At 54.3% G+C, this 26787-nt stretch overlaps 1 protein-coding gene across 3 annotated transcripts in view; it reads left to right on the top strand.

Moving 5' to 3' along the window:
- The window catches only part of NEGR1 (neuronal growth regulator 1), a 226046-nt gene that overhangs the window by 87824 nt on the left and 111435 nt on the right, over nt 1-26787 (top strand). For all 3 annotated transcript variants that reach the window (XM_071565212.1, XM_071565211.1, XM_071565209.1), the window contains exon 2: nt 24403-24635. In XM_071565212.1, coding sequence (XP_071421313.1) covers nt 24403-24635 — 233 coding nt within the window. The remainder of the gene's footprint in view (nt 1-24402; nt 24636-26787) is intronic.

Raw genomic sequence — 26787 nt, 5'->3', positions numbered from 1 at the left:
TCTGGTGGGTTCTGATGGATTCTGATGGATTCTGAAGGATTCTGATGGGTTCTGATGGATTCTGATGGGTTCTGATGGGTTGTGATGGGTTCTGATGGACTCTGATGGGTTCTGAAGGATTCTGATGGATTCTGATGGGTTCTGATGGATTCTGATGGGTTCTGGTGGGTTCTGATGGATTCTGATGGATTCTGATGGATTCTGAAGGATTCTGATGGATTCTGATGGATTCTGATGGGTTCTGATGGGTTCTGATGGATTCTGATGGGTTCTGATGGGTTCTGATGGATTCTGATGGGTTCTGATGGGTTCTGATGGGTTCTGATGGACTCTGATGGGTTCTGAAGGATTCTGATGGATTCTGATGGATTCTGGTGGGTTCTGATGGGTTCTGAAGGATTCTGATGGATTCTGATGGATTCTGATGGGTTCTGATGGGTTCTGATGGATTCTGATGGGTTCTGATGGGTTCTGATGGGTTTTGATGGACTCTGATGGATTCTGAAGGATTCTGATGGATTCTGATGGACTCTGATGGATTCTGATGGACTCTGATGGATTCTGGTGGGTTCTGATGGATTCCTCTCTGCCCAAGGGGCTGCTACCAAGGAGTGATGGGTTTAAAAACAAGATTTGTTCCGTCCTTGAGCAGATTTCCAAGAGGAAGTTGTGGCAGTGGGGCCTGGGCAGCCCGGCAGTGCTGCAGGATTGGCAGCTGCACCGGGCAGTGCCAGGCTGGCACAGCCAGAGGGGATGAGCTCCCCCAGCACACTGGGCATTGCTGCAGCGCTGGCACGGGCAGTGCCACAGCCCCACTGGGGGCACTGGGGGGCACTGGGAGCACCTCTGTGGGGAGCTGGAGGGTCCCAGCCGAGGAGCTGCCAAACCCAGTGGGCTCAGGGACCTCAGTGGGACTTTAAATTGTGACCTGGCAGAGCCCTCCACAGAAACCTCCTGGATGTGAAGAATCCATTTGTCCCTCTGGCTTGAAAGGGCTTTTAATGTGCAGTCAATGCTGTTTTAGTGGACAGGGGAGACAGGAGGGAGGAAAGTTGGGTGACATCTCCGTTGGGTGACTTTGACATTTGTGAGGGTTTATGCAGAGAAAAGTTTCTGATGTGCTGATGCTTCTTGAGCATTTGGGGAATTGCATTTTTAATTATGTGTCAGGGGCAGCCAGAATGTTAGAAATGGGTTCTCTCATGTTTTATGGGTTGCAATCGAAATAAATAAATGGGGCTGAGGCTGCAATGGCCCTGCCCAGTGTGCAACAGCCCTGAGACTGCTCTGGGCTTTGCAAGGGGGGGATGTGTTGGACACTGACAGCTCATCTGGAGCCAGCAGCCAATTCTGTTTGCTCACCCTCAGCTGTAATTAAGATTGACAAGGTTATCCAGAGAAGGAGAATAAATATTGCAGAAATTTTAAAGATGTTGACACATGACTAAAGAACTGCAAGAAATTAAATTTCTGGACAGAAAATATGAACACAATTAAGACAAGGCTACTTGAGAAAATGTTGGGATTGTCAGCGAGGGAATCCTTGGGCTGGGAGCTCCTCAGCTCATCTGGGCCATTTTCACAGATTGGTTTGGGGTGGGTGTGACCCCAAAGCCCACCGAGTGCCACCCCTGCCCTGGCAGGGACACCTCCCACCAGCCCAGGCTGCTCCAAGCCCTGTCCAGCCTGGCCTGGGACACTCCCAGGGATGGGGCAGCCACAGCTTCTCTGGGCACCTGTGCCAGGGCCTGCCCACCCTCCCATCCAGGAATTCCTTCCCAATATCCCACCTATCCCTGCCCTCTGGCATTGGGAAGCCATTCCCTGTGTCCTGTCCCTCCATCCCTTGTCCCAGGTCCCTCTCCACCTTTCCTGAAGGTCCCTGTAGGTCCTGCAAGGACAGAATTAGGTCTCCCTGGAGCTTCTCTTCTCCAGTTATTTTGGAGGGGCCTTTGTTGTGCTGGTTCAGAGCCCCAGTGCAGATGGCAGCAGTGGCAATGGTGGCACTGGCACCAACTGGGATGGGAGGGCAGGGGGACAAGTGCTGGCAGTTGTGAAAGGTCTGGGGTTTTTATTTGTCGCTTTCAATGAGAAAGAACATTTTTTTACTAAAAATACAACTCTTCCAAACAGCACTTTTATAAGTCCTGCAGGTGTGTGGGGCTCCCACCCTGCTGGCAGCTTTGGGCAGCTCTGTGTGTGTCAGGCTGTGCCCCAGTGCCCACCCCTGGCACTGCAGCCCCTGAGGGACTGGGCTGGGAAAGGTTCTGCAGCTGCAGCAGTTGCAGCATCTGCTCCTCCCGAGGCTCTCTCAGCACAGCACTCTGGTCATTTGAACTGGTATTTTCTGCTATAGCTGCCCTGGGGGTTCCCACCCTCCCTGCAGGAATTCCCAGGTGTCCCCAGGTGTTCCCAGGTGTTCCCAGGTGTTCCCAGGTGTTCCCAGGTGGGCTGATCCCCAGCCCCTCAGCACAGCCAGCCCTGGGAAGATTGGTGGGAGATGCAATCCCAGGGAGCTCCAGCTTCCCTCTTCCCGTCTGCTCCTGCTTGTCCCTGCAGCTACTCTGCTGCTTTTTGTCCCTGAGCTCAGCCAGATCATGGACTGAACCTTCCATCCCTCTCCTCCCCAGGGCTCGCTACCTACAGCCTATTTTAAGATCTATTTTCAGCTCTTTTTGGCAATTAACATGTGATATTGCAGTAAGTCCGGGCAGCAAAATTATTGGGTCATTTCCCTGAGCTGTCCATTATGGATAAATGTGCAATCAGGCACCTGTGGTGGGGCAGGGAGTCAGATCTCCATCACCCTGTGGTGTGTGCATGGCCATCAACACCCCAACAGAAACTGTATTAAAAACACACCGAATAATTAAGTCCAATTCTTGCCTGCACACAAACCTGGGGCTGCCACGGGAGTTAATTGGAGCTGAGTGTGAGCTCTGCTGAAAAGCTGGGCCGTTATTTTGTACAGTGCTCTGCAAATATGTAATTTATGTGCAATTATGTGCATAAATTCTGGGTGTTCTGCGAACAAAACCAACAGAGGCCAAACATTCTGACTGTTAAAAACAACGTGGATCTGATTCTCCACTCTGATTCCATCCCCTGGAATGGAGACTGGAACTGCCTCCTCAGCCCTGGCTGGAGCCCCCCAGAGTGTGAATTCATTGTCAGTGTCCCACCAACACTGACACCTCCCTCCCCTCAGCAGGAGGGTTTGGGGACAGATCCCAACACTGACACCTCCCTCCCCTCAGCAGGAGGGTTTGGGGACAGATCCCAACACTGACACCTCCCTCCCCTCAGCAGGAGGGTTTGGGGACAGATCCCAACACTGACACCTCCCTCCCCTCAGCAGGACGGTCTGGGGACAGATCCCGACACTGACACCTCCCTCCTTTCAGCAGGAGGGTTTGGGGACAGATCCCAACACTGACACCTCCCTCCCCTCAGCAGGAGGGGCTGGGAGCAGATCCCAACACTGACACCTCCCTCCCCTCAGCAGGAGGGGTTGGAGGGGCTGTTGGAGAGAGTGACAGCAGGAGGGTGGCAGGGGAGGTTTAATCCTGTCTCCCTTGGGTGCCCTGACCCCCTCAGCCCTGGGGTTTGTGTCTCCCTTGGGTGCCCTGACCCCCTCAGCCCTGGGGTTTGCGTCTCCCTTGGGTGCCCTGACCCCCTCAGCCCTGGGGTTTGCGTCTCCCTTGGGTGCCCTGACCCCCTCAGCCCTGGGGTTTGCGTCTCCCTTGGGTGCCCTGACCCCCTCAGCCCTGGGGTTTGCGTCTCCCTTGGGTGCCCTGACCCCCTCAGCCCTGGGGTTTGCGTCTCCCTTGGGTGCTCTGACCCCCTCAGCCCTGGGGTTTGCGTCTCCCTTGGGTGCTCTGACCCCCTCAGCCCTGGGGTTTGTGTCTCCCTTGGGTGCCCTGACCCCCTCAGCCTTGGGGCGGACACAGAGACCTCTCCCCACCCTCTGCTCCTCCTTCCCTCCTGCTGAGCCAGGAAATCCCACCCATTCTCCCTCCCAGTGTCTAAATCAGAGTAAGCCAGTGCTGCCCCGTTGTGTGTGGAGGGGGCTGTGCTTTACAGTGTGATGAGGAGAAGATTTTAAGGTGCAGAAGAGCAGGACTGCCTGTGTGTGCTCCCTCTGGGAGTGGGTGTTGTGCTGGAGCTGCAGATCCTGCTTAGGAGGACAAGCTGATTAATCTCAGTTGTTTGCGGCTCTCACAGATTAATAACCTCGGTCTGATTTGTGCTATTTCTGGGGAGGTTCAAGTGTTTGGGTTTTTAAATACTACAAGATGTACAGAAAATGTTTCCCAGCTCTGCCAGCCCAGCTCCTGCACTGACTGTATTCCACCTGCTCTTGGAATAATTGCTTAAAACCACTTATTGATTTCTAGAGCTCTCAGCAGCAGCTCCACTCCCACTGCCAGGGCACAGGGAGAGGTGCCCTTGCCAGCAGGGACCTGTCTGCTTTCCCTGCTTTCCACTCCATGGCCAGAGGAAGGGCTTGGACTCTTGTTCTTAAAGTAAAATACTGTTACTGGCACAGGTGCCCAGGGCAGCTGTGGCTGCCCCATCCCTGTGTCCAGGGCCAGGTTGGACGGGGCTTGGGGCACCCTGGGCTGGTGGGAGGTGTCCCTGCCCAGGGCAGGGGTGGGATGGGATGGCCCAACCCAACCCATTCCCATTCCAGCACTCTGGGATAATACACTGCTCACAAAAGGGTCAAATCTTTGTTCCTATTCAGTCCTGGTCAAAGCAAACCCATGAGCTGCTCCAAGGCTGGCAGAGGCTGAGCTGCTTGGTGGGCATAATGTTGGTGCCCCTGCCAGGGCTGGGTGTGCCCCAGGGCAGATTCCCGAGTGGCTGTGTCAGAATGTTCATGTCTCATCTCTCCTGACTCCGCCTGAATGAAACCAGGAAAGAAAAGAGACCCAGAAATCTAAAAACAGCTGAGAGAGGGTGAGCAGCTGGAACCTCACTAAGCTCCTGCAACAGCTTTTGGAGTATTTGCTGGGAGGGAGCAGGAAAGGTGGATTAGCAATCCCAGGGAATGGAGGAGGTTTTAATGAAGTCACTGTGCCAATGTCATGGCAAGGTTCCACCTGCAGTTTCAATTATTTCTGCTCTGAACATGGTCAGGTTTGGGGTTGGTTGGTTTGATTTCTCTCTCCCATCACTCTGGGTTCAGCTTCCCTCGGGAATCAGGGAAATTCCTCCCAGTTACCTTTGCTAAAGGGGATGGGAGCAGGTTCTGTGCCCGGCAGGGCTGGAACCCCCTGGCACTGAGTGACACTGGGGGGCCACTGAGCTGTGCCTGCTGCCCCACTGCCCCCAGGGAGCTGGGCAGGGAGGCACCTTCTGCCATCAATTGCAATAAACACTGACAAATAGCTGGGTCTGGACGCGTGGGATGAATAATTGAGATGGTGTTGCTGTACAGTTCTTTGCAGAGCCCTGTTCCTCTTTGTGCTCCGAGATGTTCCAGCTCAGCAGGGACAGAGGAAGGCAGGGGGGTGGGGGGCAGCAGGGACAGGGGTTGGGGGGCAGCAGGGGCAGGGGTTGGGGGGCAGCAGGGACAGGGGTTGGGGGGCAGCAGGGACAGGGGTTGGGGCCAGCAGGGACAGGGGCTGGGGGGCAGCAGGGACAGGGGTTGGGGGCCAGCAGGGACAGGGGTTGGGGGGCAGCAGGGACAGGGGTTGGGGGGCAGGGGGTTGGGGGGCAGCAGGGACAGGGGCTGGGGGCCAGCAGGGACAGGGGTTGGGGGGCAGCAGGAACAGGGGTTGGGGGGCAGCACGGACAGGGGTTGGGGGCCAACAGGCTTCCCAGACACACAGTCCCCATTCCCTGCCCTTCCCTCCCAGCCTGCCCTGGTTTTCCAGCGGTTCCCTCGCTGGCAGTCGCTGCACACACAGTGAGTGCTGTGGCTGCTGAGCCGCCCGGGCTGCAGCGCTGGGGCAGGGACATAATTCCTGTGGGATTTGTCCGGGGAAGGTGGGGCTGGGGCTGGGGCTGGGGAGGGAGGGCACAGCCTGGGCAGCAAACACACCCCACCACCCTTGGCAGTGTTCAGGGACTGCCTCCCCACCTTCCACAAGATGCTCCTCTAATGACTGTGCCTGGGTTTAGCCTTCGCTGAAACCCCTTTCTGAGCCAGGCTGTTTCTGCAGAATCATTTCCTGGTGATGGATACACAGAACACGCAGGGACAGAGCTGCGGGGCTGGGGAGCACTTCATACACCCCCACCCACCCCAGTGGCTGGGTTTGTAAAGCTGTGACACAGCAGTCCTAGAGCAGATCACTTTGTGTTGTTTGGGATCACACCGCGTGGATTGGAGGGGCTGGAACACGCGGGGTAATTCCAGCCAAGCCTTCTGATCATTTATTGGGTTTTTCCTTGGGCAACCCAAGCACTTCCCAATATCAGGGAGTGCAAAAACCTTCTGATCACTTATTGTGGATTTCCCTGTGCAGTCCAAGCCCCTCCCAACCCCAGGGAATGCAGGTGCTCGGGTCACCTGGGAGGGATCAGCTCTCATTGTCCATGGGGGGAATTGCCCAGTGGGATTCTAAACACTTCAATACTACTCGTTTAGCTATTTATAAAATAAATGTGTGTTCATTCATCCCCCGGCCAACGATTATTTCACTTGTCAAAACTGCATATTAAAGCATCGTTATGGACACAGGTGCCCAGAGCAGCTGTGGCTGCCCCAGCCCTGGAGTGTCCCTGGACAGGGCTTGGAGCACCCTGGGCTGGTGGGAGGTGTCCCTGCCATGGCAGGGGTGGCACTGGGTGGGCTTTGAGGTCCCTCCCAACCCAATCCAGTCTGGGATTTAATCAACAATCACACAAAGTTGCAGACAGTTACTTAAATATGAATTTTAATGTGTGTTCTGTGTTACTCCAGTGTGTTTACCACCTGTTACCACACTTGGCATGTTAATACACCTCATACAGAGGTGATCAATAATGGATAAAGTTTATAAAAGTCTATTATTCTGATGGGAAATTGTTATCTTTCAAAAGGTGTGCTTCTATCTTTCCACTTTTTTACAAGTCAAATGAAGAGCCGACTTATTTTGAACACAAATAAGGAGGCTGGGTATGTTTTTTTCAAAGGGAAAACATAAAGGGGAAAGAAGAAAGGAATTCCCACTCGTTGCTGCTATTAAGAAGCTGTTTGTAGGTGATGTGCTGCAGGAAACGTCTGCAGAGCAGCTCCCTGGTGCTCGTGGGTTATGCAAATGTCGGGATGCATCAAATGTGCCTTGAACAGTCAGGGCAGAGAAGGGTGGGGGGAGAGTCTGGGGGCTGAAGGGATTTCCCAGGAATTCCAGAAATAGTTACAATGGAGGTTTGTTTGGACGGTCAGGGAGTGTTTGTTGGGTGGGCAGTGAGGGTTTGTGTGAGTGGGGAATCACTAACTGTTTGGGAAGGCAATCAGGGAATGTTTGTTTGGCAAGGCCATCAGTGAGTGTTTGTTTGGATGGTCAGTCGGGGAATATTTGTTTGGATAGTCAGGAAAAGTTTCCTTGGGAAGGCCATCACTGAGTGTTTGTTTGTTTGGATGGGCAGCCAGGGAATGTTTGTTTGGATAGTCAGGGAATGTTTCCTTGGGAAGGCCATCACTGAGTGTTTGTTTGTTTGGATGGGCAGTCAGGGAATGTTTGGATAGTCAGGGAATGTTTCCTTGGAAAGGCATCACTGAGTGTTTGTTTGGATGGGCAGTCAGGGAATGTTTGGGAAGGCCATCACTGAGTGTTTGTTTGGATCTGCAGTCAGGGAATGTTTGGGAAGGCCATCACTGAGTGTTTGTTTGGATCTACAGTCAGGGAATGTTTCCTTGGGAAGGCCATCAGTGAGTGTTTGTTTGTTTGGATGGGCAGTCACAGAACGTTTCCTTGGGTGGTCCTTCCCCCTCTCTCTGCACTGGCTTCTCCCAAAGCTCCTCCTGTGCTGAGAAATGTCATTTTTGTCACCCAGCAATGGGTTCATTTCATTTCGGAGGGCGCTGAACTTCCCCACGAGGTTCCCTTTTCCCAGAGCGACCACCCAGGTGACCTCTCGAGGTTCCTGCCAGCGTGGGCTGTTGGGTGGTTTGTGGGATGGTTTGGGCACACCGAGCCCCGGACCTGGCCCTGCCCGTTGGCATCGGGCACTGACGGCCCACGTGGGTCTCTCTGTGGCTGAGGTGGTTGTACATCTGGGGTGAGATCCTGAGCCTGCCCTTGCTGGAGTGTTCCCTGAGCTGTGCCCACGGATGCCAAGGCTCAGCTCCTTTACTGGCTGTGCCAGCCCCGTCCAAGCAGCCTGAGGAGAAGCTCTGGCAGGGAGAAGGTGGCACCAGCCACTGTGACCCCTCTCAGTGCAGCACTGGGGGCACCCCCAGGGGCTGTTCCACACCGAGCTCTGCCCCCAGGGAGATGCTCAGCAGTGCTCTCAATAATGTGTTAGTGTAGAGCCAACGGCTGGGAGGTTCATCCCAAGCCTGGCTGGTACTGGCAAACACAACCTGAGCCATCTGTGCCAGGTGCCCGTGTTTGCATCACCCATCCCCATCCAGCTCTTCCTCCTGTAAATCAAGAGATCATTGGGATTCTGCTGCAAGATTCATTGGAGCAAAGGGCTGCAGCACAATTAAATTTGCTGCCTTTTATTATTTATGCCTAATATTGCAAACGCTGGTGTATGAACACAGTAAATGTTCCAGGAGATAAACCCAGATTAAATCCCAGCTCAGCCCTGCTAGAACTGAGACGAATCGAGCCATTTAGTCATTAGTTTGGGCAGAGAATTCTATTTCCTGGAAGCCTTTGGTGTGTTGAAATTTTGTTTTCATTCCACAGGGGGATGGAGATTGTTCCTGAAATATTGGGACAAAAATGGCATTGTTGAAATGGCCTTGTTTGCCAGGAGCACTCTCAGAAATATATTGTTATATTGTGACCTGCTTTGGGGGACACCTCGTGGAATCTGTTCTGCCTGACAAAGAGCAAAGACCTGCCATGGATCATTCTGGGTTTGGAGCAGGAACTGAACCTGGGGCTGAGGCAAGAGCTGAAACTTCAGGGAAATGGGATGGTTCTCCTGTTCTGCCTTTTGGCTTCTTTTCCTCATGCTGGAAAGCAGCAGAGCTGGTCACAGACCTCACACTGCTGGGCAAAGCAACTGCTGCTGGGAAATGTGTTTGTAGAAACGCTGACATGGGCTACAGGATTTCAGAATATTTTCCCTTTGCTTTTTTATAAGTTTTAATATGATTTCTTAATTTTAAAAAAGCAAGAGAGTACTCAAATCCTTCCAAATGCAGCAACGTAACCCATGGCAGGACCTGCTGCCTTGGTGGGTCCCAGTGAGCAGCTCCAGGACTATGTCTTGGGAAAAGGTCCTTCCCCCAGAGGGTGGTGGGCACTGCCCAGGCTCCCCAGGGCAGTGGGCACAGCCCCAAGGCTGCCAGAGCTCCAGGAGGGTTTGGACAATGGGACAGGGTGGGATTGTTGGGGCGTCCTGGGCAGGGCCAGGGGTTGGACTGGGTGATCTCTGTGGGTCCCCTCTAACTCAGACTGTAACATGACTCTGTGCCTGAAGGAGCATCACACTGTGCAGAGCCCTTGGGGACCCTGGTGCCAGCAGTGTGCCATGGCAGAGGGAGGTCCTGGGAGCCTGGGGGGTGCAGCCTGTGCTGGGGCTCAGCCCTGGGCCCCCCTCACTGCCCTTCCACTGAGGGGGCTTTGCTTTGTGCTCTGCACTCAAGAATCATTTCTGTTGGATTGGCACTTGGGCAGTGTCTGGGGCTCTGAGCAGCCCCTGGGACAGGAATCCCTGGGATGGGCTCTGAGCAGCCCCTGGGACAGGAATCCCTGGGATGGTCTCTGAGCAGCCTCTGGGACAGGAATCCCTGGGGTGGGCTCTGAGCAGCCTCTGAGACAGGAATCCCTGGGGTGGGCTCTGAGCAGCCCTGGCACAGCCATCCCTGGGGTGGGCTCTGAGCAGCTTCTGGGACAGGAATCCCTGGGGTGGGCTCTGAGCAGCCTCTGGGACAGGAATCCCTGGGGTGGGCTCCTAGCAGCCCTGGCACAGCCATCCCTGGGGTGGGCTCTGAGCAGCCCCTGGCACAGCCATCCCTGGGGTGGGCTCTGAGCAGCCCTGGCACAGCCATCCCTGGGGTGGGTTCTGAGCAGCCTCTGGCACAGCCATCCCTGGCACAGCCATCCCTGGGGTGGTCTCTGAGCAGCCCCCGGGACAGGAATCCCTGGGGTGGGCTCTGAGCAGCCTCTGGGACAGGAATCCCTGGGGTGGGCTCTGATCAGCCTCTGGGACAGGAATCCCTGGGGTGGGCTCTGAGCAGCCCCTGGCACAGCCATCCCTGGGGTGGGCTCTGAGCAGCCCCTGGCACAGCCATCCCTGGGGTGGGCTCTGAGCAGCCCCTGGGACAGGAATCCCTGGGGTGGGCTCTGAGCAGCCTCTGGGACAGGAATCCCTGGGGTGGGCTCTGATCAGCCTCTGGGACAGGAATCCCTGGGGTGGGCTCTGAGCAGCCCTGGCACAGCCATCCCTGGGGTGGGCTCTGAGCAGCCCTGGCACAGCCATCCCTGGGGGCAGGGGTTGGTTTGGGGTTTCCATTCTTTTGCCTTGTCTCCCCCAGCTTTGAAGCCTTTCTGCAGAGGCTGGTGCAGCTCCAGGCTGGGGCTGGGGCTGGGGCTGGGGCTGGGCTGGGGCTGGCTCAGGCAGACATGTGGGTACCTCCGTGCCTGGTTATTTATTTATAAATGAGCCGTCTCTGCTATAAAAAGCTTTGCAATAGCCCAATAATAAATGCATTCATCACCACATCTGCTGTAATCACTGCAGCTCCTGAGCTGCTATTTGGCTCTCATTAGCTGCAACTCCCATTCACCTATAATTTATGAGCAGCATACAATTATGTGTTATCACTACTTCAAGTGATTACTACACTGTATGTTTTTAAGATAATGGCATGGAACACTGGGTGATGAATTGCACCTCTCCAGGTTGTTCTGCTTCTGTCATTAACTCCATTATTTTACATAAACCAACCTGGGGGGCAGGGTTGGTGCCCCCTGCCCCGGGAAGGGTCCCAGGTCAATGCTGATCCCATAAAGGATGTGGCACAGCACACAATTATGTCCCACTGAGTGTCCTCCCCACTCACAGTGGAGATTTAACTATGAGGAGATTGTAAAACCCAACCTGTTTTCACTTGGAAGGGTTTTTTTATTAAGTTTTGATACAGGGAAAAGCCTTTCAGGGAAAAAAAAACGTGAAAGAGCAGGAATATTGAGAATTGCCTGGAGCCCAGGCAGGAGCTGCCTCTGTCACTGCTCTGCCTGGGGAAGGGAGGGGTGAAGGTTTCCCTGCTCTGCTGTGGAGCAGGAGCAGCCACAGCTCTGCCTGCAGCTTCTGCTCCCTGGGGCTCCTCTGGGCTGGCACTGCCCAGGTGCCACCTCCAGTCCTGGGGGCAGATCTGGGCTCCTCAGGACAAGACAGACACTCAGGGGCTGGAGCATGTCCAGGCCAGGGAGCGGAGCTGGGAAGGGGCTGGAGCAGCAGGAGGGGCTGAGGGAGATGGGGGGGCTCAGCCTGGAGCAAAGGAGGCTCAGGGGGCACCTTCTGGCTCTGCAATCCCTGCCAGGAGGGGGAGCCGGGGAGGGGGGTCGGGCTGTGCCCCAGGGACAGGGACAGGAGCAGAGGGCACGGCCTCAGGCTGGGCAGGGGCAGGGGGCACAGCAGCAGGAATTTCTGCCTGGAAAGGGTGGTCAGGCACTGGCACGGGCTGCCCAGAGAGGTGGTGGCATCCCCAGCCCTGGAGGAGTTCACAAAAGAAGTCAATGGGTCACTCGTGATTCCTCCCTCAGCTTGAAGCCCTTGCTCCCTGTGCTGTCCCTGCTCCCCCTGGTTTGTCTCCTGAACACTGAGGAGGCAAGTGCAGGAGCAGAGGGGAGCAGGTGTGTCTCAGGGAGCTCCGGGGGTGAAGAGCCTTGCCCTGCCTTGCCCACTTCATTTTCCTAGCATGTCCAGGGTCTGCCAACCCCACCCCAGGTCCTCCCCTGGCACTGAGAGCTTGGACCGTGCCAGGCTAGGGGCAGGTTGGTGTTGTGGGTGACTCTGCAGATGTTCCGGGGGCAGGGGCTGCTCCCCACAGTGCCAGCAGTGCCACAGTGCCCATCGTGGCTGGGTGTGTGCTGTGCCCATCGTGGCTGGGTATGTGCTGTGCCCATCGTGGCTGTGAGTGCTGTGCCCATCGTGACTGGGTGTGCTGTGCCCATCATGGCTGTGTGTGCTGTGCCCATCGTGACTGGGGTGTGTGCTGTGCCCATCATGGCTGTGTGTGCTGTGCCCATCATGGCTGTGAGTGCTGTGCCCATCGTGGCTGGGTATGTGCTGTGCCCATCGTGGCTGTGAGTGCTGTGCCCATCGTGGCTGTGTGTGCTGTGCCCATCATGGCTGTGTATGTGCTGTGCCCATCGTGTCTGTGTGTGCTGTGCCCATCATGGCTGTGTGTGTGCTGTGCCCATCGTGGCTGTGTGTGCTGTGCCCATTGTGGCTGTGTGTGCTGTGCCCATCATGGCTGTGTATGTGCTGTGCCCATCATGGCTGTGTGTGTGCTGTGCCCATCATGGCTGGGTGTGTGCTGTGCCCATCGTGACTGGGGTGTGTTCTGTGCCCATCGTGGCTGTGTGTGCTGTGCCCATCATGGCTGTGAGTGCTGTGCCCATCGTGGCTGGGGTGTGTGCTGTGCCCATCGTGTCTGGGTGTGCTGTGCCCATCGTGTCTGGGTGTGCTGTGCCCATCATGGCTGGGTGTGCTGTGCCCATCATGGCTGTGTGTGCTGTGCCCGTCATGGCTGGGTGTGTGCTGTGCCCATCGTGGCTGGGGTGTGTGCTGTGCCCATCGTGTCTGGGTGTGCTGTGCCCATCGTGGCTGGATGTGCTGTGCCCATCGTGGCTGGGGTGTGTGCTGTGCCCATCGTGTCTGGGTGTGCTGTGCCCATCGTGGCTGTGTGTGCTGTGCCCATCGTGGCTGGGGTGTGTGCTGTGCCCATTGTGGCTGTGTGTGCTGTGCCCATCGTGGCTGTGTGTGCTGTGCCCATTGTGGCTGGGTGTGCTGTGCCCATCGTGGCTGGGGTGTGTGCTGTGCCCGTCATGGCTGTGTGTGCTGTGCCCATCATGGCTGGGTATGTGCTGTGCCCATCATGGCTGTGAGTGCTGTGCCCATCGTGGCTGTGTGTGCTGTGCCCATTGTGGCTGTGTGTGCTGTGCCCATCATGGCTGGGTATGTGCTGTGCCCATCGTGGCTGTGAGTGCTGTGCCCATCGTGGCTGTGTGTGTGCTGTGCCCATCGTGGCTGTGTGTGTGCTGTGCCCATTGTGACTGGGGTGTGTGCTGTGCCCATCGTGGCTGGGTGTGCTGTGCCCATCGTGACTGGGGTGTGTGCTGTGCCCATCGTGGCTGGGTGTGCTGTGCCCATCATGGCTGGGGTGTGTGCTGTGCCCATCATGGCTGGGTGTGCTGTGCCCATCATGGCTGTGTGTGCTGTGCCCATCGTGGCTGGGTGTGTGCTGTGCCCATCATGGCTGTGTGTGCTGTGCCCATTGTGGCTGTGTGTGCTGTGCCCATTGTGACTGGGTGTGTGCTGTGCCCATCGTGGCCGGGTGTGCTGTGCCCATCATGGCTGTGTGTGCTGTGCCCATCGTGGCTGGGTGGGTGCTGTGCCCATCGTGGCTGGGTGTGTGCTGTGCCCATCATGTCTGTGTGTGCTGTGCCCATCATGGCTGTGAGTGCTGTGCCCATTGTGGCTGGGTGGGTGCTGTGCCCATCGTGACTGGGTGTGTGCTGTGCCCATCGTGGCTGGGTGTGCTGTGCCCATCGTGTCTGTGTGTGCTGTGCCCGTCATGGCTGTGTGTGCTGTGCCCATCATGTCTGTGTGTGCTGTGCCCATTGTGGCTGTGTGTGCTGTGCCCATCGTGTCCGGGTGTGCTGTGCCCATCATGGCTGTGTGTGCTGTGCCCATTGTGGCTGGATGTGCTGTGCCCATCGTGGCTGTGAGTGCTGTGCCCATCGTGTCTGGGTGTGCTGTGCCCATCGTGTCCGGGTGTGCTGTGCCCATCGTGTCCGGGTGTGCTGTGCCCCCGTGCCCACTGCCAGGCAGAGCTTTAGGCTGCATTTTGGGCAGAACACCCGCCAGCCCTCGTTGTTCCCCCTGAGTTCAGGTCACTGCCAGAGCCTCGTCTTGCAAAGCCTCAGTTTTCTGTCAGAGCTCATCGATCGCGTCGGTGCCCAAAGCTTCGATTCCTTCTAGAGTGAACAATGGGGACTCAGAGAAGGGTTTCAGAGCTGCCAGGAGAGCAGTGACTGGCCTGGCTGTTGTAATCCAGTGGGCTCGTTGTGCTGCTGAACCCTCCCTGCCATGCTGGGCTGGTGAGGATTTGGGAATGTCCAGGCTGTGGGGAGGGGGCTGATGTTCTCTTGCTCTCCTTTGCCCCGCTGTGGTCTCAGAGCTTACGGGGCTTTTTATTCCTTCATTTTTGTTTCGGTGCTGTGTGTTTAAAAGATCAGAGGGAAAATTGCCAACTGCCCTGGATTTCACCATCAGAAGAAACCTGAGTCTTAACTATTCCTATAAAATAAATACAATCAGCTCCCAGATTTTCCAAGACTCCTTTCCTGTAGGAAAAGTGCCAAATGCTAAAGACAAACAATGCAGTGAACTGTTTCCTGAGTTGTCTGCATTGGTGATTTCTTCTTCATAATTTCTGGAAGTCAGTGTTTCTCTATCATAAATCTCCAGGAATTAATAAATATCAGTGCAGCAGCCAGGCCTTTATAATATCTCAAATAATGTGATGAACTTGGGAGTTGCTCTCTGAAAAGGAAACCAAGGCTGATATTGTTTGTGAGACTTCAAAAAGAAAATATTGTGGGTTCCCACAAAATAATTTAGAAGTAAAAGTTTTTAGATTTAGACTCTACTGTTTTGTTCATTTTAATATGAAAATACGTCTGTGAAAGGGGTGGGAATATTTTTGTGTAATTAAACCCAACAAATTATTGCAGTTTGCAGCACCCACAGACTCTCTGTCCTTGCCATGGACAAAAGGCATTTGGTGGTGGCAGGAAGGGAACCCCCTGAGGCCATGGCTGGGGTTCTGGTGAACTTCAAGGGCCACAAAACCCCTGGGAATGGGGAAACCCAGGACAGCCCTGGGAATGTGGAAACCCAGGACAGCCCTGGGCACGTGGGCCTTTCCCTGCCTTGGGTGGACTGGCAGGTGTTGGGGTTGAAACCCTTAAGTCACCTGACAGCAGCTGTAGGGAAATTGCATTTCCAGTCGTGTAGAAGAACAAACACTTTTGCTATTCATTACTAAGACTGGACTGATTTTCCCTTTGAAATGGCCCAGATTCAGGGATTGATCCAAGTTTCTCTGCAGATTTCTGAGAGGATCCCACCACAGCTCAAGGCAGAGGAGGTTATAAAATCCAGCAGCTGGAGGTGTCCAGTGAAGAAGATCCACTCAACTTTCTCTCCCAGTTTCTGTCCTGGTTTCTCCCTGCCCTGTCTGGAGGGTCCTGAGCAGGCTCAGAGCAGGAAATCTGAGGAGCTCTCCTGGTTAATGGGCTGTGCATCAGTTCTCTGGAGGGGTGGAGGAGCAGGGAGGGAGGTTAATTATGCTAATTACTCATGGAAGCTCAGGTAGCACATCTCCCCATTTGTTCCAGGCACTTTGCCAGATAAAAAGCTCATCCTGTTGTCTGCTCCTTTTGGAAACGTCCACAGGTCAGCAAACATTTACAGAATTATTCTGTGCTTGCCCTGAGCTTGCAGGTCTCCAGTTCTGAGCTGCTGCTCCCCAAAGGGCTGCACTGGGCAGCTGAGGGGCTGGGGGGCCCGGGGGCACTGGGTGGGGAAGGGTGTCTTTGTTTGAGGAGGTAATTACCAATTAGTGCATTGACATGGTGTGAAATGAGTTCAGGGGTTAAATGAATTACTGGATGGAAACAGTGGGCAGGATGTCCCAGGCATGGCCTGTCTGTCCAGCTTGGGAGGGGAGGAGATGCCGTGGCACTCCCAGCCCCTGGGCTCTCGGGGCCAGGGGAGGCTTCGGTTGGGTATGAAGGAAAGTTTCTTCCCAGAAAGGGCTGTCCAGCCCTGGCACAGCTGCCCAGGGCAGTGCTGGAGTGCCCGTCCCTTGAAATACTCAAAAAGGTGGCTGTGGAGCTTCAGGACATGGTCCAGTGCTGAGCATGTTGGTGGTGCTTGTTTGAGGGTTGGACTTGATGGTCTTGGAGGTCTTTTCCAACCCTAATGATTGTGAGCTCAGGTTTGGCTGCTTTGCCCAAAGGCTCCTGGGGCAGAGGCTGTGATGGGGTAACGAGGCTGGAGGCCTGGTGTGCTCCCAGGTGGGGCTGGGAAGAGCTGAGAGGGTTTTCCTGGAGGGACCATCCCTGGGGGGCTTCCCCTGCCTTTACAAGGCAGTTTTTAACTTACTTCTCTCCTTTGAGCTTGGCATTCCAGGCCAAGGGAGGATTTGCACAAGGAGTGAAAAAAGTGGGTCATGAATGGGTGGGGGGAAAGGCAGCTCTTGGTCCTGCTGAGGGAAGGATTGGCAGGGGATGGAGGGGCAGGAAAAGGGAATGGCTTCCACTGCCAGAGGGCAGGAATAGGTGGGATATTGGGGAGGAATTCCTGGCTGGGAGGGTGGGCAGGCCCTGGCACAGGTGGGATATTGGGGAGGAATTCCTGGCTGGAAGGGTGGGCAGGCCCTGGCACAGGTGGGATATTGGGGAGGAATTCCTGGCTGGAAGGGTGGGCAGGCCCTGGCACAGGTGGGATATTGGGGAGGAATTCCTGGCTGGGAGGGTGGGCAGGCCCTGGCACAGGTGGGATATTGGGAAGGAATTGGTGTCTGGGAGGGTGGGCAGGCCCTGGCACAGGTGGGATATTGGGGAGGAATTCCTGGCTGGAAGGGTGGGCAGGCCCTGGCACAGGTGGGATATTGGGGAGGAATTCCTGGCTGGGAGGGTGGGCAGGCCCTGGCACAGGTGGGATATTGGGAAGGAATTGGTGTCTGGGAGGGTGGGCAGGCCCTGGCACAGGTGGGATATTGGGGAGGAATTCCTGGCTGGGAGGGTGGGCAGGCCCTGGCACAGGTGGGATATTGGGGAGGAATTCCTGGCTGGGAGGGTGGGCAGGCCCTGGCACAGGTGCCCAGAGCAGCTGTGGCTGCCCCAGCCCTGGGAGTGACCCAGGCCAGGCTGGACAGGGCTTGGAGCACCCTGGGCTGGTGGGAGGTGTCCCTGCCCAGGGCAGGGGTGGCACTGGGTGGGCTTTGGGGTCCCTCCCAACCCAACCCAGTCTGGGATGTTTCCTGTTCATCACTGCCCAGGCACTGCCCAGCTGTGGCACAGAGGGCACCAAGGGCTGTTTGGAGCTGGGCACACCCCCCACCCCTGTCACCTGGGCAGGGGGGAGGGCTCCCTGTGCCACCCCAGCCCTGTCCCTCCAGGGCAGCCCCAGCCCTGGTGCTGTGCCAAGGCTCCTGCAGACACAGCCCGTGGGCAGCTTTAATTAAGCAACTGCAAAAACTGTTTTTTACCAAGATTAATAGGTCTCTGTTTTAATTATGGGGAAATAATAGACTAGAGAGCTGGGAAAGAGGGAGGTGTAAGAAAAGGGGGATTAAAAACTTGAAGGGAGCTGGGTGAGACTATTTTTCTGTACTTAAAAATTAGAGATGATCATCCCCATTAATAATGATTGGAAAAATAATAAAGTACCCTCAGCCGTGTATGACAGTTAACATTAAAATCTATTTCTTATGCTTGTTGAGTAGGGAATTTGTGATTACAATCATCAGTTAGAAAATAAATTGTTCTTTTTTCCAATCTTCCAAGTTTAAAAATAGAAGAATTCTCTTCTGAGTTCAGCTCTGGTTTCATCAATACTTTCCCAAGCCATGTGAAGGTAAAAAGAGCAAAAGTCACTTTTATTTAATGATTGTTGTGCTTACCTGGATTGTGCTCCAGTGTAATTATCAGTTGCTAAAAATAATTAGTCCTGTGCATAGATCTTAAAAATTGCTTTGGAGGAAGTGCTGTCTTGAGTTTAAAGACAAACAGAATGAAAGGGGAGAGAGGGAAGGGAGAAGAGGGAGGAGGGAAAGGAGGGAAGGGAGAAGAGGGAGAAGGAAGGAAGGAAGGAAGGAAGGAAGGAAGGAAGGAAGGAAGGAAGGAAGGAAGGAAGGAAGGAAGGAAGGAAGGAAGGAAGGAAGGAAGGAAGGAAGGAAGGAAGGAAGGAAGGAAGGAAGGAAGGAAGGAAGGAAGGAAGGAAGGAAGGAAGGAAGGAAGGAAGGAAGGAAGGAAGGGAGGGAGGGAGGGAGGGAGGGAGGGAGGGAGGGAGGGAGGGAGGGAGGAAGGAAGGAAGGGAGGGAGGAAGGAAGGAAGGAAAAAACGGGAAGGGAGAAAAGAGGGAAGGGAGAAGAGGGAGAAGGGAGAAAAGAAGGGAAGGGAGAAGAGGGAGAAGGGAGAAAAGAAGGGAAGGGAGAAAAGAGGGAAGGGAGAAAAGAGGGAAGGGAGAAGAGGGAGGAAGGAGAAAAGAAGGAAGGGAGGAAAAACGGGGAAGGGAGAAAAGAGGGGAAAGAGAAGAGAGGGGAGGGAGAAGAGGGAGCCTGGTCAGTGCCCAGCACCCTCTGGGGGTGGGAGCAGGGTGGGAGGATCCACCTTATCCCTCCCCTCACCCAGCTCCGTGCCATGTTCCTGTTGGTACCAGGGAAATAACACAGAGATGTCACTTCTTATCTGAGGCTTGAAAACCAACGTGACCCAGACCATTCTTGGTTAAAATGGAGCTGTTCCTGCAGTGATGGACCTGAGCAGTGAGGAGCAGAGCCAAGTGGAGCCTGGGAGGTGTGAGGGTGGTTGGATGTCACAGTCTGGGCACTGCCCACACCCCGTGGGCTCGGTGGGCTCGATGCTCTTACTGATCTCTGTGTTTATTCTTTGCCAGTGTTCATTCCCGTGCAGTTGGTTGGGTTTGGCACACAAAGCACATGTGCAAAGGCTGCTCCTTCCCAGGAGATTGTGAAGGTGTGGGGGAAAGGCCAAGTCTTCATTTCGAGGGGCTCAATCCTTGAGTGTTCTTGTTTGTGTTGCCCCTCAGCAGCTCAGGCCACCTCGGCTGGGCAGGGACTGGTGCAGGGTGTGGGCTCTGAGCTGCCCAGGGCCAGTTTCAGGCAATAAATGTGCTCCCAGAGCTGAGGAGTGATCTGCAAACAGCAAGGGATTCAATTTGTTGGATTGGAAAACATTTCTGAGCTGAGTCATTGGGTTGCTGCTTCCACGGAGTAAATGTGCACTTTCTCCATCACCTCCCACGTGCCTGGTGGGGAAATGCAGCACGTTGGGCTGGGCTGGATCTGAAACCCATCCTGTGCCAAAGGTCCCACCACATTCTGCTGAGTGCCAAGGCACTGCCCTCTCAGCCTGGGGGGCACAGAGGGGGCTTGAGGGGTGGAGGGAGCAGAGCTTGGGGCTGTCGAAGGGGCCTGGCTGAGGGGAAATATTTCATCTGGTTTCAAAGCAGCTTCTCTGGGGATAATGTTCAGTTTGAAACAGATGTTCTCACACACCAGAACTGGCTTCATCAGGGCCTGAACAATCAGAGAACCAGGGAAAGGCCTGGGTTGGAGGGGACGTACAGACCATTCCCCTCCACCCCCTGCCACGGCTCAGCTTGGCTGTCACTGACGGTGCAGCTGCTGCAGGGACAGGGGCAGAACAGAAACTTGGGGAGGAGCATCAGTGAATTGGAGCTTTCTCTGCTTCCCCACGCTCTGCTGTTCATTAGAGGTGATTTGAAAATGTTCACAAGACTTTACAAGTGGCTCTTTGCCTTCCCTGGATGGGCCCAGACCCTCCAAAACTGCCCTGCAGGGACTCCCAGGTGGCTGCTGTGCCCTCCAGCCTCAAAGTGACACTTCCCAGGGACATCCCAATTCTCTGCTATACAAAGGGGGATTTTTTATCCCATGTTGTAGCTTCTCTCAGAACCCTTTCAGAGTGAATGTTGAGGTCATTAATTAAATGAATGGTTATTCTTATGATTCCTTTCTGAAGCATTTCAGCCTCATGTTTCTAGTTTCTTATTCCTAAAGGGAATGTCATTTTCCCCTTAAACAATAGTGCCAGATGCTTAAGCCACAAAATCACCATTTTCTCCCTCCCAGTTTCTATAGTTGTGCTATTTTAATGTTTCATCAAAGAGATGAGCTCCATTGCATTCCCTTCTTCTGGATTTCCTTTGTGTGAAAGCCTCTTTATCAAATAAAAATGTCCCATTAGTCTTTGCACATTGTGTAACCTTCCTTATTACCTTCCTTCAGCCTTTAAAGTCATTTGAAAACCTGCAATTCCACGGTGGGCCTGGGGGTGAGCCCGAGTTTTGCCTCATTCATTCTCCAGGTTTCCTTACAAGTAGATCATTTATGGCAAGAAGTGCAGATTTCCCCTCAGTCCCTCAGCATTGTTCTCAGTTCACTCCTGCCTTTGCAGTTTGCTGCTCCCCAACCTCAGCCCACTGAGTTTTGCTCTGCTGTTGGTACTGCTCTGCCCTTTCCCACCTGCTGGATGTCACCCCCTCCATGGAAAGCAGGAGCTCAGTGTGCAGCTGGTGCTGGGCCCTGGTCCAAACCCCTCAACCTCTGCACACAGGCTCAGTCTCTCCCACCAGCTCAGGAGACAAAGCTGCTCCTGCACGTCCTCCCTGTGCTTTGATCCCTCCCTTCCCAGCCCCGAGAGCCCCTCTCCTGCCAGCCCTTCCTCCTGGGCATCCTTCTCCCACTCCTGTTTGCCCACCATCTCTCCCCAAGCTGTCACTCGTTTCTTTTGCTCAGGTCTCATCTCCTGTCTCAAGTCCTCCTGTTTTTGTGGCCAGCACTTCCTTGTCCATGCCCAGCATTTCCCTCTCTGTGCCCAGCATTTCCCTGTCCATGCCCAGCATTTCCCTGTCTGTGCCCAGCATTTCCCTGTCTGTGCCCAGCATTTCCCTGTCCGTGCCCAGCATTTCCCTGTCTCTGCCCAGCATTTCCCTGTCTGTGCCCAGCATTTCCCTCTCTGTGCCCAGTAATTCCCTGTCCGTGCCCAGCATTTCCCTGTCCATGCCCAGCATTTCCTTGCCCATGCCCAGCATTTCCATGTCTGTGCCCAGCATTTCCCTGTCTGTGCCCAGCATTTCCCTGTCTGTGCTCAGTAATTCCTTGTCTGTGCCCAGCACTTCCCTGTCCGTGCCCAGCATTTCCCTCTCTGTGCCCAGCATTTCCCTGTTCATGCCCAGCATTTCCCTGTCTGTGCCCAGCATTTCCCTGTCCATGCCCAGCATTTCCTTGTCCATGCCCAGCAATTCCATGTCTGTGCCCAGCATTTCCCTGTCCGTGCCCAGCATTTCCTTGTCCATGCCCAGCATTTCCCTGTCCATGCCCAGCATTTCCCTGTCTGTGCCCAGCATTTCCTTGCCCATGCCCAGCATTTCCCTGTCCATGCCCAGCATTTCCCTCTCTGTGCCCAGCATTTCCCTGTCCATGCCCAGCATTTCCCTGTGTGTGCCCAGCATTTCCCTGTCCATGCCCAGCATTTCCCTCTCTGTGCCCAGCATTTCCCTGTCTGTGCCCAGCATTTCCCTGTCCATGCCCAGCATTTCCCTCTCTGTGCCCAGCATTTCTTTGCCTGTGGCCAGGTGGGATTAGAAGCATCTCCAGTGTTTGTGTTCCCATCGTGTTCTGCACTTTCCCCCCGTCCTGTGCTCTCTGGGCTTTACTGGATTTCAGAGAATCATCTGCCAGACTGGCTTGACTTGGGAGGGACCTCAAAGCCCCCCCAGTGCCACCCCTGCCATGGCAGGGACACCTCCCACCAGCACAGGGTGCTCCAAGCCCTGTCCAGCCTGGCCTGGGACACTCCCAGGGCTGGGGCAGCCACAGCTGCTCTGGGCACCTGTGCCAGGGCCTGCCCACCCTCCCAGCCAGGAATTCCTTCCCAATATCCCACCTATCCCTGCCCTCTGGCAGTGGGAAGCCATTCCCTGTGTCCTGTCCCTCCATGCCTTGTCCCCAGTCCCTCTCCAGCTCTCCTGGAGCCTCTTTAGAAACCTCCCAAACCCATCACTTCCATTTAATATCTAGAGCATCTCCTGAGATCCTTTTTACCCACCTCCCCTCATGCCACTGGGTTTGCCTCTGTGTGCAGCAGCTGATCCTCAGCTCTGGTGCAGCTTCCCATCTGGCATCCCTCATTGCCCTCTCCTGATGTGCCATCCGAGTTCCAGAGCTCTGTGTTCTCCCACTTCCCATCTGGCATCCCCCATTGCCCTCTCCTGATGTGCCATCCGAGTTCCAGAGCTCTGTGTTCTGCCACTTCCCATCTGGCATCCCCCATTGCCCTCTCCTGATGTGCCATCCGAGTTCCAGAGCTCTGTGTTCTGCCACTTCCCATCTGGCATCCCCATTCCCATCTCCTGCTGTGCCACCCGAGTTCCAGAGCTCTGTGTTCTCCCACTTCCCATCTGGCATCCCCATTCCCACCTGAGGTTCCAGAGCTCTGTGTTCTCCCACTTCCCTCCCATCTGGCATCCCCATTCCCATCTCCTGCTGTGCCACCCGAGTTCCAGAGCTCTGTGTTCTCCCACTTCCCATCTGGCATCCCCATTCCCATCTCCTGCTGTGCCACCCGAGTTCCAGAGCTCTGTGTTCTCCCACTTCCCTCCCATCTGGCATCCCCATTCCCATCTCCTGCTGTGCCACCCGAGTTCCAGAGCTCTGTGTTCTCCCACTTCCCTCCCATCTGGCATCCCCATTCCCACCCGAGTTCCAGAGCTCTGTGTTCTCCCCCCAGTGCTGGGAGCTGTTGCACCTTGAGAGACAAAGTTCCTTCCAAGTGAAATTCCGAACGTTTCCTGCTGCCCAACACAGACTGGCACCAGCAGCACAGTGAGCACTGATCCCTGAGGAGCTTCTGGCCCTCTTTGGGGCTGGTTTGAGGTTGCACATCTCCAGAAAGGAGTTTCAATTAACACTGACCTTTAATGCTCCGAGTGGTTTGTGATTCCACAGCTGGTGAATTGGCTACAAATTAGATTTTGCAACAGCCCCTGTTCTTTGTGCTTCTCCCTGCTGAGATTCAGTGTGTTTGCAGGACCTCCATGGCACATCCAGCTCACAATTCCCTGCAATCCAGTGCCCTCCTCACCCCCTGGAGATACAACACTGTCAGACTTGTCAGACATTCATGTTTTCATTCTCCTGCTGCACTTTTTAATCGTTTAAAGTTACCACAACAACCCAAATCTTTACTTTGTGGAGGAACTAAAATGCAGTAGGAAGAGGATCTGTCTGGAGTCCTTCTGCTCCTGGTTGGTGGGATGCTGGGGCTGAGGGACTGAGGTGATGGTTATACCCCAAAGAGAACTATTTGTGGTGGTTGTTCTGATAATAATTGTACAAAAGCTGACATGGGACATAATAAAGTCATGACTTCCACTGGAGTCACTTCCACATCAAAGGTCTTATGAAGTGTTAGTAGAACTGAGCTTGATACTGAATCTTGTCATCAGCAGGGAAATCCAGGAGAACTGAGTGTGTGTTTGCTTTGTCTTGAATATAATTAACAACAGTGACTCTAATAACTTGTTTCCTCCCTGGGAGGGTGGGCAGGCCCTGGCACAGGTGCCCAGAGAAGCTGTGGCTGCCCCAGCCCTGGGAGTGTCCCAGGCCAGGCTGGACAGGGCTTGGAGCAGCCTGGGCTGGTGGGAGGTGTCCCTGCCCATGGCAAGGGTGGCACTGGATGGGCTTTGATGTTCCATCAGCCCAAACCAGTCTGGGATTTTGTCATTTCACGAACCCTTTGAAAAGAAAAAAAAATTGGTTTTGATTTGCAATGTCCTTCTATTCCATGGTGGAAGGGGTCTCTTGGTTCCTTCTCCAACAAGCAGAAGGTGGTAGTGCCTTAGGAAGAGGGATGTAATTTTTCATGGGACCACATGGTGCTTCTAATCCTCATGGGCTGAGCCTGGAGGAGAAAGGGCTGATCCAGACCAGGTAGAAATAACTGAGACTTTTTTCCCACTGCTCAACCAACCTCCCCCAGCAGGAAAACCAGAAAGGAAGAACAGAGAAGGAAAATATGTTGGTGATCATTATGTTGTAAGGTGGCCTTTTGGGTTTAGGATGACTTTGAATTGACAAATGACTCATGTTTGAGGTTCAGCTCAACAAATGACTCCTGGTTTGAGGTTCAACTCTGATATATTACAGTTCACTCTGAAAATCAGGAGCATTTAGATTTGACTGCTCCTGTTTCCATGCTGATGATTCCACCCTTTCCACAGGTGTTACCTGGAAGATGGAGCCTCCAAAGGGGCCTGGCTGAACCGCTCCAGCATCATCTTTGCTGGCAGTGACAAGTGGTCGGTGGATCCCCGCGTGTCCATCGCCCCGGCCAACCACAGGGAGTACAGTCTGCAGATCCAGGACGTGGACGTGACCGACGACGGCCCCTACACCTGCTCTGTGCAGACCCAGCACACGCCCAGGACCATGCAGGTGCACCTCACTGTGCAAGGTGCGTGTCTGGGCCACCTCCACAGCCCCATGGGGATGGAGGAGAAAGGTCTTCTGTATAGAAGGGAACCATCGTCATCCAAGCCCACCTTGGAGCCCTTCTTTCTGTCCTTCTTTCCTTCCATCCATCCTTACTTCATTCCTGTCTTCCTTGTGGAGATGGAGGAGAAAGGTCTTCTTTATAGAAGGGAACCATCATTCACTGTAGAGCCTTTCCTTCCTTCCTTCCTTCCTTCCTTCCTTCCTTCCTTCCTTCCTTCCTTCCTTCCTTCCTTCCTTCCTTCCTTCCTTCCTTCCTTCCTTCCTTCCTTCCTTCCTTCCTTCCTTCCTTCCTTCCTTCCTTCCTTCCTTCCTTCCTTCCTTCCTTCCTTCCTTCCTTCCTTCCTTCCTTCCTTCCTTCCTTCCTTCCTTCCTTCCTTCCTTCCTTCCTTCCTTCCTTCCTTCCTTCCTTCCTTCCTTCCTTCCTTCCTTCCTTCCTTCCTTCCTTCCTTCCTTCCTTCCTTCCTTCCTTCCTTCCTTCCTTCCTTCCTTCCTTCCTTCCTTCCTTCCTTCCTTCCTTCCTTCCTTCCTTCCTTCCTTCCTTCCTTCCTTCCTTCCTTCCTTCCTTCCTTCCTTCCTTCCTTCCTTCCTTCCTTCCTTCCTTCCTTCCTTCCTTCCTTCCTTCCATCCTTCCTTCCTTCCTTCCTTCCTTCCTTCCTTCCTTCCTTCCTTCCTTCCTTCCTTCCTTCCTTCCTTCCTTCCTTCCTTCCTCCCCTCCCTCCCTCCCTCCCTCCCTCCCTCCCTCCCTCCCTCCCTCCCTCCCTCCCTCCTTCCTTCCCTCCTTCCTCCCTCCCTCCTTCCTTCCCTCCTTCCTCCCTTCCCTACTTCTCTCCCTCCTTCCTCCCTTCCCTCCTTCTCTCCCTCCCTCCTTCCTCCCTTCCCTCCTCCCTTCCCGTTTCCCCCCGTGCACTTTTCCCCCAGCACCCCCAACTCTCAGTGTGGGGGTCAGACCAGCCCCTTTGTTTCTGTGCCCGTTCTCTGCTCGAAGGACTCGAGAGCAGCAATGTCACTGTTGCACATGTGGGTTTAATATTTATTGTGTTGTTCCAGGGTGAACAATTTTCAGCTTTGATTGTCTTTCTAATAATTAATGCCCTCGTGCAAGGGCTAAAAATCCAAGTTGAAATTAATTGCATGTGTAAAATATATCAACAGAAGCTTAAAATTAATTAGACTAACTACAAGCATATAGAGAAATAATAACTCAATAGTTAAAAATATGCATAATTATTAAGCAATTGCATTTATATCTTCAGAAATGCAAAGTATAACCTAAGGCTTTAACTTATTAGTCTTTGGTGCAATCATCATTAACATTTTCTTTTGCATTTTTATGAGTAATAAGGCAATGAATATAAAAGAGAAGGATTGAAATGGCAATCCCTATTAATCCATATGGCACATGGAAATCCCTGGCAAAGAATGGCTGTGAAACACTTCCCAAACTAATTATCCTTATCCATGGGACCTTTGGAACCCCGTGGTTTGTAGGAATGTTGGGCTGCAGCTCCGAGTTAAGTGTATTAAAGAGCATTATTTTATTAGTATGGCTAAAAAACCTCCCAGTCCTTGTCATGACCTTCCTTGGAGGTGTCGGGACCCTTCACCACGTGGTTTTCCTGGCAGTGGTCAGGGATTGCAGAAGTGTTTGTGCTTCTCAGGTCCAGGAAGGGAACAGAGTTGGAAGGGGCTGGAGCAGCAGGAGGGGCTGAGGGAGCTGGGAAGGGGCTGGAGCAGCAGGAGGGGCTGAGGGAGCTGGGGGGGCTCAGCTGGAGAAAAGGAGGCTCAGGGGGGACCTTCTGCCAGGAGGGGGAGCCGGGGTGGGGGGGGGGTGTCGGGCTGTGCCCCAGGGAACAGGGACAGGAGCAGAGGGCACGGCCTCAGGCTGGGCCAGGGCAGAGGCAGGGGGCACAGCAGCAGGAATTTCTGCCTGGAAAGGGTGGGCAGCACTGGCAGGGGCTGCCCAGGGAGGTGGTGGCATCCCCAGCCCTGGAGGAGTTCACAAAAGAAGTCAATGGGTCACTCGTGATTCCTCCCTCAGCTTGAAGCCCTTGCTCCCTGTGCTGTCCCTGCTCCCTTTGGTTTGTCTCCTGAACACTGAGGAGGCAAGTGCA

Source organism: Pithys albifrons, chromosome 10 (assembly GCF_047495875.1).
Source record: "Pithys albifrons albifrons isolate INPA30051 chromosome 10, PitAlb_v1, whole genome shotgun sequence".
In the NCBI taxonomy this organism is placed as follows: domain Eukaryota; kingdom Metazoa; phylum Chordata; class Aves; order Passeriformes; family Thamnophilidae; genus Pithys; species Pithys albifrons.
This window is presented reverse-complemented; position numbering and strand designations above follow the sequence as displayed.